This window comes from Anabas testudineus, chromosome 7 (assembly GCF_900324465.2).
Source record: "Anabas testudineus chromosome 7, fAnaTes1.2, whole genome shotgun sequence".
NCBI lineage: Eukaryota > Metazoa > Chordata > Actinopteri > Anabantiformes > Anabantidae > Anabas > Anabas testudineus.
The window spans coordinates 22,357,583-22,371,390 of record NC_046616.1 but is presented as its reverse complement, the minus strand read 5'-3'; the positions used below and the strand labels follow the sequence as shown (position 1 = coordinate 22,371,390).

Sequence of the window (13,808 nt, the reverse complement as noted above, 5' to 3'; positions counted from 1 at the left end):
GCAAAAGTCTCAGTACCAAAGTGTAGAACTATTCTGTTACATGTAAAATCCTGCATTCTGTTTCTTAAGTACAAAAGTATTAGCTGAAGATATACTGATTAAATGTAAAAGTAAGTCAGTAAGTATATATAATAATCCTATTGGCATTACATATTATAGTAATTAGTATATGTAATGTACCATCAAAACCATTCCTCCATTTCCTGAAAACTCAGGCCAAATTCACACGTCCACCAGGTTGACCACATGTAATGCAACCAAAAGTGGGCACAATCCAGTGTCATCTTGTGCCGCTCTCAAGTCTGGGTTGCAGAGGGTTGTGTCAAGAAGGGCTACAGTGAAACATTTGCAAAACGTAACCCGGAATCATCAGTACAACTTCAAACCGGATCGATCGCATCCTGGGTTAACAACAACTGCCACCTGTACTGTTGACCTACAGGGTACCGGTGGAACGTGGGCTACTGTTGGTCGAAGAAGGAGAGGAGGAAGTCGTGCTCGTAGGCAGATTGAGAAGTGGAAAGGTATGAATATAGGAATGACACTAGGGAGTTTGAATGTTGGGACTATGACAGTGAAGTCTACTGTTCCACAGCACTACTGGCAAAATATTCTATGGACAGATGAAACCAAAATTAAGTTGTTTGGAAAAAAAACACACAACACTATGTGTGGAGAAAAAAAGGCACAGCACACCAACATCAAAACCTCATCTCCACTGTAAAACATGGCGGAGGAAGCATTATGGTTTAGGGGCTGCTTTGAAGCCTCAGGGCCTGGACGGATTGTTGTCATTGATGGAAAATTAAATTTCAGAGTTTATCAAGACATTTTGCAGGAAAACCTAAGACCACCTGTCCGCCAACTGAAGCTCCGCAGAGGATGGGTGATGCAACAGGACAATGATCCAAAGCATACAAGTAATTCAACAAAAGAATGGCTTCAACAGAACAAAATACAGCTTCTGGAGTGGCCCAGTCAAAGTCCTGACCTCAACCCGATTTAAATGCTGTGGCATGACCTTAAGAGTATCCAGACATCCCAAGAATATTGCTACACTGAAACAGTTTTGTGAAGAGGAGTGGTCCAAAATTACTCTAGATTGTTGTGCAGATCTGATCTGCAACTACAGGAAACGTTTGGTTGAGGTTATTACTGCCAAAGACGGGCAACCAGTTATTAATACATACTTTTTCTACCCTGCACTGTGCATGTTTACATGTTATGTTCAATAAAAACATGAAAACATATAATGTTTGTGTTCATTTTCTACAGATTGTGTTTTTCTATTCTTGTGAGTTAGATGAAGATCAGAGCACATTTTGCAAATTAATGCAGAAAACCATGAAATTCCAAAAGGTTCACAAAGTTTTTCTTGCCACTGTATATATATTACTGTGGTGTGTGTAGGTGTGTAGGAAGAGTAAGAACATTTTGTTGTGTGCATAGTTTCATTTCTATACCACAAATTTAAAAGAAGTATTAATAGGAAGTCCTCTGTGAACAAAAAGCCACAAAGTTGTCTCGCGCATCTCAGAATTCATATTGCTTTTATAGAAAACACCATCACACTCACAGAGAGAAGGAACCGTTTCTTATACCTCTCATCTGCCAGATCGTCAACAGAGGAGAGGATTTACACAGAGAAGACAGAATGAATCAAACCTCCTGTGCTACAGTCAGTTTTGACTTTGAACACAAATTCCTGCCTTCTGTTTTTATCTTGGTGTTCATCATTGGTCTGGTAGCTAATGGATGGGGATTGAAGTCTTTGCTGCACAAATGGAAAAAACTAAAGATCATCAATGTTTTTATTCTCAACCTTGGAGTTGCTGATATTTTGTACCTGCTCACACTCCCGTTCCTGATGGTGTACTACTTCATGAAGAGTACATGGATCTTTGGAGATGTATTCTGCAAAATAACAAGATTCTGCTTCAACCTGAATTTATACGGCAGCATTGGATTCCTTACCTGTATAAGTGTGTACAGGTACCTGGCTATTGTTCATCCAGTGAAAGTCCGGGGAAGATTAACTCTCACTCATTCTGTGGGAGTCTCGGTAATGGTTTGGGTCTTTGTGAGTGTTCAAAGTCTTCCAGACATGTTCTACACCAAGAACTTTAGAAACAATTCTGGGAAATGTTATGATACCACTTCTAGAGTATATGTTGATGATTACCTGAAATACAGCCTTGGATGGACACTCACTGCATTTTGTATCCCATTCCTAATCATTCTGGGCTGCTATGGACATATAGCTGTAATTTTATGGACAATGAAGAGAATTGACGAGGTACAGAAACAACGAAGCATAAAACTGTTGTTCATTTTGATTCTTCTCTTCTCAGTTTGTTACATCCCCTATCATGTTTTTAAGAACCTCAACCTCTGGTCAAGAGTTCTGACCAAACAGGGGAAATGCCACAAATGGAATAATGGAGTCTACATCGCTCATCAGATAAGTCGTGGTCTTATTTGTCTGAACAGTGCTCTCAACCCTCTGGTTTACCTTCATGGAAATGAAGACATTGGTGTTCAGTTCAGACAGCTGCTCCGGCGAGCCCACCACATGGTAAACCGGGCACAGAGCTGGAACTCCAGCTCTGTGCCTGTGACGCAAACTACAGACGAAGTTTAGTACAAAATGGCATGATTTGCAATGATTCTGAATCTATGCACTTAAATCTTAAAATAAAAAGCTCTGTCCTATCTTGTATTTGTATTTCATGAAATGGAAAGATTCCTGCCTGTAGCACTTTGCTATAACGTTTTCTCCGCAACTTAGTTTTTTTGGTTGCCTTGTACCTCAATTGCGTGTACGCTAAACGACTAAATGTATATGTAAATAATTCCCATAATATATAAATAACTCCCATATATATGTAGGAACTATGAAAATGTGTCCCTTGTCGCCTTCATAAAACAATTTTGTTGTTGTTGTTTTGACTTTGCTCGTAGGCATCATTCAGAGATCAGAATTAGAGATAGTCTCTGTTGTTGTTATTGTAATAACCAGTGGTTATCTTATTTTTCAACAGTGATATGACCTGAAATAGAAATCCTGTCAATGACGTTAATGTAGGTACAGCAAATCCAGAAAAGTGATACAGATTATCTACTAGAATATTACTGCAGTGATCAATATGTTTCATCTGGAAAAACAACAAGGTCAACTGACTAGCTGAATGTACAAATGACAAGGTATTTTCATTTATGCATTTTATTCATCCCTGAATGCATGGCCATACTCCAAGATACAGAGCTAGAATTCATTGTAATCAAATTGTGAAAGAGTTGTTCAGGGAGCATGAGACATCATTTTCAACCATGGATTGACCAGTCCAGACCTTAACCCTATTGAGAATCTTTGGGATGTTCTGGAGACGACTTTACACTGGTCCAATTCCATCATCAATGCAAGATCTTTGTGATAAATTACTGCAGGTCTGGAAAGAATGTTTGCTACAATCAAAGCAAAAGGGGGTTTAAGATTGTGTGATTATTTTTTTTCAGTTTGCTTATGTACATACTTTATGTGTAACTAATGCTAGCACTGCACCAAATTGCATATTTTCAGACTTTAAGCACATTAAAAGATGGTTCACAATGACAAAATGAGTTGTGTTTTCTGTGTCTAGAAATTTGCATTTTACATCTTGAACTTTTTTATCAATGTAAAAATAATTTTGATGATGAAAGCAAGTAGTAAATTGACCACCAGATGGCGACTCTTACCTTCAAGCACCAACTGTTCATACCCTTACATCTTACACATATAAATATAATATAATATCATGCACCTGTATTTTCTTTGTTCTCCCACTGGACTCCACTTCAATTGCTCCACCCACTAGCCACTTCACTACTCACTCTCCCAGGCCATACTTACAGATTGGTACTGTGGGTGTTATCCACCATGACTCGTGGGTACCGCCTCCAGTTCCAGCGGCAGCCTCCGGTGACGTCCTCCATGTTGTTTACGACTGTGGCCGATCCCCAGCACGCTGCCATCCTCACGGAGGAACTCTCCTCCCTCCTCCAGAAGGGCGCAGTGGAGGAGGTGTCGGTAGGGGACGCCCCCGCGGGCTTCTTCTCGTGGTACTCCCTGGTTCCCAAGAAGAACGGTGGTCTCCGCCCAATCCTGGACCTCCGTGGCCTCAACCCCTTCCTGAGGCCCCTGAGGTGCAGAATGCTTACCATGCCCCAGTGGACCTCAAAGACGCCTACTTCCACGTCCCCATCTGGCCCGGCCACTGGCGGTTCCTCCGCTTCGCCTTCGTCGGATGGGTGTACGAGTTCGGGTGCTGCCATTTGGGATATCCCAGGCACCCTGGACCTTCACCCGGTGCATGGACGCATTCCTAGCTCCCCTCAGGGCACAGGGCCTGCGAGTCCTGAATAATCTCAACGATTGGCTTGTCTGTGCGGCCTCCCAAGAGCTGTGTCGCCGCCATGTTGCCCTGCTCCTGGATCACATACAGTGTCTGGGCCTTCAAGTCAATCTGGCCAAGAGCAGGCTCCATCCTGCACAGGTGGTTCCTTTCCTGGGCACGACTCTGGACACCACCATGGTCACTGTCACCCTGACCCCAGAGAGGCAGCAGGCTTTCCTGTCCTGCCTGAGTCATTTTCTGCTTCATGCCCCAGTCACCTGGGGGCTTTGCTTTTCTCTCACACTTATTGTCTTATTGTGATTAAAAACAGTTGCTTGTAGTTATTTGTAATCCATGCTAAAATACATTTTCAAAAGCAGAAAACATCCAGACATTGAACTTGCTGGTTTCTGATTATTTAATAGAAATGGAAATAATTTGCTGAGATCACAAAAAATCTGATCCCATGAATATTGTTGGATGTTGTAATCCAGGGTTTGCATTGCTGGTTACGGTTGGTACCATTTCTTTCCTGCTTTTGGATGATCACTTATTAAAGGCTGAACATCAGCCTGTCAGTAGTTCTCTGTTATCACTTTAAGATACCTTATTGTGACCAATTACCTTTATATCACAATAAGAAAGCTTCTTTGTGAATTACATAGCATGATACCATGCTGAGAAACCTTAAGTATATTTACTTTGTCTACATGAAGTTTTGCACGTTATCTACTAAGAAAAAACTCCCTTCTTGACAGGTTCAAATTGTGGAGGTGGCGGTATTTGTGGTGGTAGGGTTTTGTATGTTTCACTGGTGTCTGTCATGGACTGTTCAAGCTCTTTTCTTCAATGCAAGTCATTTTTTTACTAATCTTAAAGTGATTCAGCTGAAAATCAGTCAGAAAAGAAGCTGATCCTCAGAAGGAATGAATCATGTCCTCACCCACAGAATTGGTAATGGCACCATTGGAGTCACATATGATGTGCATATTTAAAGAATGATATTTATTAAAACAATGAGCTCAAGCTTAAAGAAAAATAAGAACACAATGACTGGAAACAGTCCTAAAATATACCAATAAATAAGCTAATCATGTAAACCCATAATATATAAAACCACAGCAGCATCCACGGTGTGAACAGGCTTAGTCTCCTCCTCAGCAGGTGGCCTTCCTGTCGTTCACCCCTCGGGTTTCACAACACCTCTTGGTTGTGTTGATATGCAGGTGGTGGGAATCACACCATACAACAAAGACCTAGATCAGATTCCTGTCCCCTCCCCAAACAATCCATGACAGTAGTGCCATCAGCACTTGGAAATCCCCTCTCTCATTACTGAAAAGAAGACAAGGATTGATCTCTCTTTCACCTGTGAAGCACACACTTTCTGCAGTACACAGTTAAACATACAGGGCAGTGGTGAGTATGATGGCACTTCCAAGATGGCTGTTGAACAGAGGGTGAAGACAGAGAACTCTGAGACACGTGGCTGGTGAAGTTGGTATTTCAGGTGAGTAGTTGCAAGTTTGCCCAAGCACAACATAAAAAGTTAGTGTCCAAAAACAGATTAATATGATAGGTCCGGGGTCATACACAAGTGGACAGTTCTGACAATAGAGTAAGCTGAGGACAAAATCCAACACAGGGAGATCCAGAGCATAAAACGGAGCAGGACAGAGAAAGCAGGGGGAGCACAAGGGAAAGAACAGGTCAGGTGGAAATTCACTCACGGTACCGGAGAGTCGAGCAGAGGCAGGGAAAGGTTCCGGGTCAGGCAGGGTTAGAAATAGCGTGGCAGGTCCGGTACTGAGTTGGGGAAGAGCACAAGGGAAAGAACAGGTCAGATAGAAAACACTCACGGTATTGAGGGGACAGGCAGCGGCAGATTCAGGTCAAGCAGGTTTGGGCAACCGGAAGTCAGTCCGAAAGTCAAAGCTAGATAGTGTATCTCTAGTGATGTGTCGTTTGTGAATCTTTCGTTCAATATGAACTAATCTTTTATATGACTTGGGAGTAATGAGTCCTCTCAGTGAGTGATTCGTTCATTTTCAGTTCATTGCAATACCTTCTCTTGCCACATGGCACCAGCTGCTTAAGCTCAGTCAGCAGGACAGGAAACATAAGTTATTAGTTCACGACTCACTCGATATGCGTCCGTCAGCAGGTGCTCGTTCTTTTGTCACATGACAGCCAGGCCTCTGGAGCAGCAAGCACTACAGTTCTTCCACGAGTCTTTCATACGGATCGTTACGGATCGTTCTTTCGTTCATTTGTCATGTGACAGCTGTGGCTCAGCTACGGGGCTGTTGACTGAGAAACAAGGAAATGAATGATGTCTGATATCTGACGTTCAATTATTGACACCGGACATATTATTTATTCATGGAATCATAATTAATCAGTGGTCTTTGATTCTTGTAGATGTGTGTAGTGTTATTGTATGTATAATGTAAAGTGTGTTTGTAAATAAATACTTTTGAAAATTATATCAACATGTTGATTTTGTGTTATGCTCTGCCACAAAATAATAAAATATAACAATATTAATAACATACTATATACTGCACAATATTAATAACATACGATTACTAACATAATATAACAACAACAACAAAAATAATAACAATAATAATTATAATTATGTCACGTTTTAGACACAATAAATGCACCATGTAAACATTTTAGGGAACCTATTGTTACTTTTTGCTTTAAAAGTCTCACTAATTGTCAAAATAAGTTTTCCTTTCACTTGTCCTCTACCAGCCGTCATGTGAAAGGCAACTCGGGCTGCACGGTTACGTTAATTGTTCTTGTTCAGCTCAGGCTGTGTGGCCATGAGCAGTACACTAGTTCTCGGATAGGTCTCTCATTCATTTGTCACAGGACAGCTGCCAAGTCACTGTCACGCTGTTAAACAACAATGGCAAGGAGGATGCAGGACACAAGTCACTTTGCTTTCCTAGGTTTTCACATGGTTTAAATTGCTTGTGGCATTTGTGTATTATAATTTGTCAGCTGAAGCAAACCATGTTGTCTTCAGTATATAGTGTTTGAGAACCGCTGTCATTTTTACAACGCCCATAAGAGGGCTACAGCGCCACCTGCTGTAAAATGAACGAAATGACTCAAAATGATTCATTCACTTTACTGTTGGAGATTTAAAGATCTGAGTCAGTTAAAAGAATCAAACTTCCCATCTCTAGAGATTATCTGGAGAAGGTATGAGGCAAACGGACCTGCTTATACAAAGAGAAGCAGGTAAAGACCTGGCCAGCAGGAGCCATCTCTGCTCTTCAGGACTGCTTTGAGTGCACCGACTGGGACATGTTCAGGGAGGCTGCAACCACCGGTGATTCCGTCAACTTGGAGGAGTACACATCATCAGTGACCAGCTACATCAGCAAGTGTGTTGATGATGTGACCATCTCCAAGACCGTCACTACACGCTCCAACCAGAAACCGTGGATGACTGCTAGGGTGCGTGCGCTGCTGAAGTCGAGGGACTCCGCCTTCAGAGCAGGAGACATGACGGCCTTAAGAACAGCAAGGGCTGAACTGTCCCGAGCCATCAGAGAGGCGAAGCGTGCACACGCCAGGAGGATCCTCGGCCACTTTGAGGATAGCGGAGACAGCCGGCGCATGTGGCAGGGCATCCAGGCGATCACTAACTACAAGACAACTCCACCCGTCTGTGACAGCGACGCCTCCCTCCCAGATGTGCTGAACGACTTCTACGCCCGATTTGAGGTACAGGTAAAGAATAACACGGTAGCTAAGAAATCCACCCCTCCCTCAAATGATCAGGTACTCTTTCTCTCCACAGCCGACGTGAGGAAGACTCTACGCAGAATCAACCCACGGAAGGCTGCTGGTCCTGACAACGTTCCTGGCAGGGTCCTCAGGGAATGCGCAGATCAGCTCGTGGATGTCTTCACGGACATCTTCAACATCTCCCTGAGCAGCGCCGTTGTTCCTACATGCCTCAAGTCAACGACCATCGTGCCGGTGCCGAAGACGTCTACTGTCTCCTGCCTCAACGACGACCGCCCTGTTGCACTCACACCCATCATCATGATGTGCTTCGAGAGGCTGGTCATGAGGCACATCAAGTCCCAGCTTCCACCCTCACTGGACCCTCTGCAGTTTGCATATCGTCCAAACCGTTCCACGGACGATGCCATCACCACTACTCTCCACCTGGCTCTCAGCCATCTGGACAACAAAGACTCATATGTTTGAATGCTGTTCATAGACTTCAGCTCAGCATTCAACACCATCATTCCCCAGCAGCTGATTGGGAAGCTGAGCCGACTGGGTCTGACCACCTCCCTCTGCAACTGGATCCTGGACTTCCTGACTGGGAGACCCCAGTCAGTCCGGATCGGGAACAGCATCTCCAGCACCACCATGCTGAGCACTGGGGCCCCACAGGGCTGTGTGCTCAGTCCACTGCTGTTCACTTTGCTGACTCACGACTGTGTAGCGATGCACAGCTCGAATCAGATCATCAAGTTCGCTGATGACACGACTGTGGTGGGTCTCATCAGCAAGAACGACGAGTCAGCGTACAGAGAGGAGGTACATCAGCTCTCAGCCTGGTGCAAGGCCAACAACCTGTCTCTGAACGTTGGGAAAACTAAAGAGATGGTTGTTGACTTTAGAAGAGCAAAGAGTGACCACTCTCCACTGAACATCGATGGAGCGTCAGTGGAGATCGTCAAGAGCACCAAATTTCTTGGTGTCCAGCTGGAGGAGAACCTCACCTGGTCACTCAACACCTGCTCCATCAGAAAAAAAGGCCCAGCAGCGTCTCTACTTCCTGAGGAAGCTGAGGAAAGCCCATCTGCCGCCCCCCATTTTGACTACATTTTACAGGGGAACCATTGAGAGCATCCTGAGCGGCTGCATCACTGCCTGGTTTGGGAACTGCACCGTTTCGGATCGCAAGGCCCTACAACGGATAGTGAGGACAGCTGAAAAGATCATTGGAGTCTCTCTCCCCTCCATCACGGACATTTACACCACACGCTGCATCCGCAAGGCTACCTGCATTGTGGACGACCCCACCCACCCCTCACACCCAATCTTCACACTTCTGCCATCAGGGAAGAGGTTCCGGAGCATTCGGGCCTCACAACCAGACTTTTGAACAGTTTCTTCCCCCAAGCCATCAGGCTCCTCAACACACACACAACAAACTGAACTGAGCACACACACTCGCTAGATTTGACATGTTTCCATCTTTCAGTTGTAAATTGTATTCATTTCCTCTACTGGTCGCTCTGACGCACTGTCTTCTGACGTCTGTCTGCACTTTTTCTTTGTGTTCTTGCACTGTTTGCACTAGGTTGCACAGGATGCACTTTATGTGTTTTGCTAGGACAACTTAGCAGTCCTTAGCCCCATGTTTGTCTTGTTGCCGTTTTATGTAGCACCATGGTTCTGGAGAAACGTTGTCTCATTTCACTATGTACTGCTTCAGCTATATGTGGTTGGAATGACAATAAAGCTTCTTGACTTGACTTGACTTGAGAGGCTTGTGTCATTTAAAGTATATGTCCTGTATTAAGATGCTAAATGGCACCTTAAACCTCAACCATCATTCTATTAATTGCCAAGGCAGGTAGTGAGATCATGGCAATAGATTTCCTGTTTACTCTCACACTGATGTTAAGAAAAATAAGAACTGACAGGAAAACCAGTAAGTAGACCTAATCATTCTAGACATCATTGCACAAGAGTTTATTTGCTGGTTTCCAGAGTTAAGGTTCAAACAGAGATGTTGTCTTTTAATGAGATGTCCTCACTGGTGTCAAGTGAAGCTGGTCTGTCTGGCAACCTGTGGTCTCAAAATGTTACTGGGCAAATGTGCAGCAGTTGTTTCACTCCAGGAACAAACACTCCAAAAGAAAAATTTTATAGTTTGAGAGAGGGGTTCAGGAAGCAGAAAATGTCATGTGCAAATAATCATCCCCTCACTGAACAGAGGTGGAGGCTTTAGGCATTGGCTGTCTTCAATTTGTCATGCTCAAGGCTAGAAGCTTAGGATCAGGGTTCAGGTTCTTCTACCATGGTGTGTATGGGAGGGAGGGTGGTGAAGAGATGGAAATTGAAGGTGTGATGTTCAATGTTGTTAGTGGTTATGGCCCACAGGTAGGATGTGATAGAAGTAAAGGAAAAATTCTAGAGATTGTGGAGAGATTATAAACATAGCTCAGGTGGTAGAGCAGTCGCCTACAAACCCCAGGGTGAGAGTTTCGATTCCTGCTTCCTCCTGGCTACTTGCCGAGGTGTTCTTGAACCAGACACTGAAACCCTTTAGTAGCACTGAAATGTACATTCAAACCAACTTGGAGATCAATAAAGTATTTAATTATTCTTATTATTATCTGTAATAATGGATGAATGCTGAGGTTAAAGCTGCCAGGAAAGAGATCTAGAGGATGACCAAAAAGGAGATTAATGACTGTAATGAGAAAAAACATGAAGTTAGTGAGAGAAAAGGATGCAGAGGATAGGGTTAAATGGAGACAGATGATTTGTTGTGGTGACCCCTAAAAAGGAACAGCTGAAAGCAGAAGAAGAAAAAGACCAGCTAAAAGTTCCTAATAACCCACTTTATGAGGTAGGAGGGGTTGGTAGAGGTGTGACTATTAGATCTGTTCAGACCCTCTCCTTCCATTGTTTCACCTAACAAGATTATTCAGAGAAGATGTGATGTGAAACCAACCTGGAGGATATATTTGTGGTCTCCAACCAACTATTCTCAGACTGAAGAAGCTACTTGGAGGAGTAGATTCGACCTAACAAGAAGTCCAGTTGCCATGACTCATCTTTCACAAGATGTAAGGGTGTCCTTGGACAAGACACAGAAATCCCACTGTAGCACTGATATGTACTGCTGGCACCTGTCCAGAAGTCATATTTTTGAGGATGGACATGTAAGTGGAAAATAGTTATAGTCTTATTTAGTAATGTTATTTAGTGTATTACTCAACTGTTAATTAATGCTTATTTCCACATTAAGTGAGGGTAATAGGGTTGTTTTAAACAGTAGGTTAAAGTATAAAATAATACCTTAGTTAACATAAACATCTTTAGTGGATGCATTTGTTAATTGTACTTACCTGTTAATCATAGCTCATTACTGCTTTAAATAATGCCAATAATAAGTGTTACCAGTCTAACAGAATAAAAGCAGCATGATTGACCTATTGTATAGTGTCAAACATGTTAAAAGAAGGGAATACAGTGTTTAGTTCAGCCATCTGCTGAGACTATACGCTCCAAAAGAACAACAGCATTATTAGTGTCAGCTAGTGCTCGATAACGTAGTACATGTATGCTTTTGTTAACATACAAACATGGTCTACGTTAAAGTACACCACCATTTGTTTCCAAACTCTAAGCAACAATCAACACGAGTGTACATATACTTATATACTACTATATATGTCAGGTTGTTGGTCTCAGGCACAGTTTCTCATGTGTCCCTTCGAAGTGTCTTTTTTACAGGTCTGTGCCCAGAGGTTCATTATTTTATAATCCATCCAGGGTTGTATGGATGGTTGAACAAAACAATGAACTTCAACACAGGACAGGACACCACTATTCTTTTCCTTTTATTTCATAATGAACAAAAAGGAAATGAACAGTAGTGTTCTATATATATATATATTACTAAGGTGTGTAGGAAGAGTAAAAAACATTTTGTTGTGTGCATAGTTTTATTTCTGTACTACACATTTAAAAGAAGTATTAAAAGGAAGTTCTCTAAAAAGGCACAAAGTCTCTCGCCTCTCAGAATTCATATTGCTTTTATAGAAAACACCATCACACTCACAGAGAGAAGGAACCGTTTCTTTCACCTCTCGTCTGCCAGATCGTCAACAGAGGAGAGGATTTACACAGAGAAGACAGAATGAATCAAACCTCCTGTGCTACAGTCAGTTTTGACTTTGAACACAAATTCCTGCCTTCTGTTTTTATCTTGGTGTTCATCATTGGTCTGGTAGCTAATGGATGGGGATTGAAGTCTTTGCTGCACAAATGGAAAAAACTAAAGATCATCAATGTTTTTATTCTCAACCTTGGAGTTGCTGATATTTTGTACCTGCTCACACTCCCGTTCCTGATGGTGTACTACTTCATGAAGAGTAAATGGATCTTTGGAGATGTATTCTGCAAAATAACAAGATTCTGCTTCAACCTGAATTTATACGGCAGCATTGGATTCCTTACCTGTATAAGTGTCTACAGGTACCTGGCTATTCTTCATCCAGTCAGAGTCCGGGGAAAATTAACTCTCACTCATTCTGTGGTTATCTCAGTCATAGTTTGGCTGTTGGTGAGTGTTCAAAGTCTTCCAGATATGTTCTACACCAAGAACTTTGGAAACAAATCTGAGAATTGCTATGATACAACATCAACAAAATATGTTGATGATTATCTGAAATACAGCCTTGGATGGACACTTACTGCATTTTGTATCCCATTCCTCGTCATTCTGGGCTGCTATGGACATATAGTTGTAGTTTTATGGACAATGAAGAGAATTGACAAGGTACAGAAACAAAAAAGCATAAAACTGTTGTTCATCTTGATTCTTCTCTTCTCAGTTTGTTACATCCCCTATCATGTTTTTAAGAACCTCAACCTCTGGTCAAGAGTTCTGACCAAACAGGAGAAATGCCACAAATGGAATAATGGAGTCTACATCGCTCATCAGATATGTCGTGGTCTTGTTTGTCTGAACAGTGCTCTCAACCCACTGGTTTACCTTTTTGGAAATGAAGACATTGGTGTTCAGTTCAGACAGCTGCTCCAGCGAGCCCACCACATGGTAAACTGGGCCCAGAGCTGGAACTCCAGCTCTGTGGCTGTGACGCAAACTGCAGACGAAGTTTAGTACAAAAGAGCATGATTTATGATGATTCTTTAAAGATAAATCTATGCACTCCTATCTTCTTAAAAGTCATGCATTTGCATTTCATGAAATGGAAAGATACCTGCCTATAGAACTTTGCTCTAATGTTTCTCTGCCACTCACGTTTTTTTGTTTGCCTTTTACCTTAATTGTGTTTCTGCAAAATGACTGAATGTATATGTATATAACTCCCATAATATGTAGATAACTCAAATAATTTCAGTTATTTCACATGTAGGAACTATGAAAATGTCTCCCCTGTCAGCTTCATGAAACAATTCTGTCGTTATTTTCTTAAGCTTATTTAAATTTCATGTAAAAAATAAAGCAATAAACTCCTACTATTTCTACAGTTTTTATATTACTTAAAGTGTCTTATACTTTGGTAATTAATTAACACAATTACATTGTAAAACAAAGTCAATATACAATTTAATCACCATTTGTGAAAAAAGATCATTGTAATATCTCATGTATTTTTTAAGGGTTTCATTTTGTGTAGAGCA

At 42.1% G+C, this 13,808-nt stretch overlaps 2 protein-coding genes across 2 annotated transcripts; both read left to right on the top strand.

Moving 5' to 3' along the window:
* The first annotated feature begins 1,562 nt into the window (after positions 1–1,562).
* On the top strand, positions 1,563–3,582 carry LOC113166896 (P2Y purinoceptor 1-like). The gene has a single exon (XM_026367098.1). The coding sequence runs from the start codon at positions 1,655–1,657 to the stop codon at positions 2,639–2,641; it is 987 nt and encodes a 328-aa protein (XP_026222883.1). The 5' UTR covers positions 1,563–1,654; the 3' UTR covers positions 2,642–3,582.
* An 8,675-nt stretch (positions 3,583–12,257) lies between these two features.
* On the top strand, positions 12,258–13,284 carry LOC113167722 (P2Y purinoceptor 1-like). The gene has a single exon (XM_026368538.1). The coding sequence runs from the start codon at positions 12,298–12,300 to the stop codon at positions 13,282–13,284; it is 987 nt and encodes a 328-aa protein (XP_026224323.1). The 5' UTR covers positions 12,258–12,297.
* The last annotated feature ends 524 nt before the right edge of the window (positions 13,285–13,808 follow it).

What these genes read in the sequence shown, in the direction of transcription:
- LOC113166896 (XM_026367098.1), top strand. Translation starts at nt 1,655, where the DNA reads ATGAATCAAACCTCCTGTGCTACAGTCAGTTTTGACTTTGAACACAAA.
- LOC113167722 (XM_026368538.1), top strand. Translation starts at nt 12,298, where the DNA reads ATGAATCAAACCTCCTGTGCTACAGTCAGTTTTGACTTTGAACACAAA.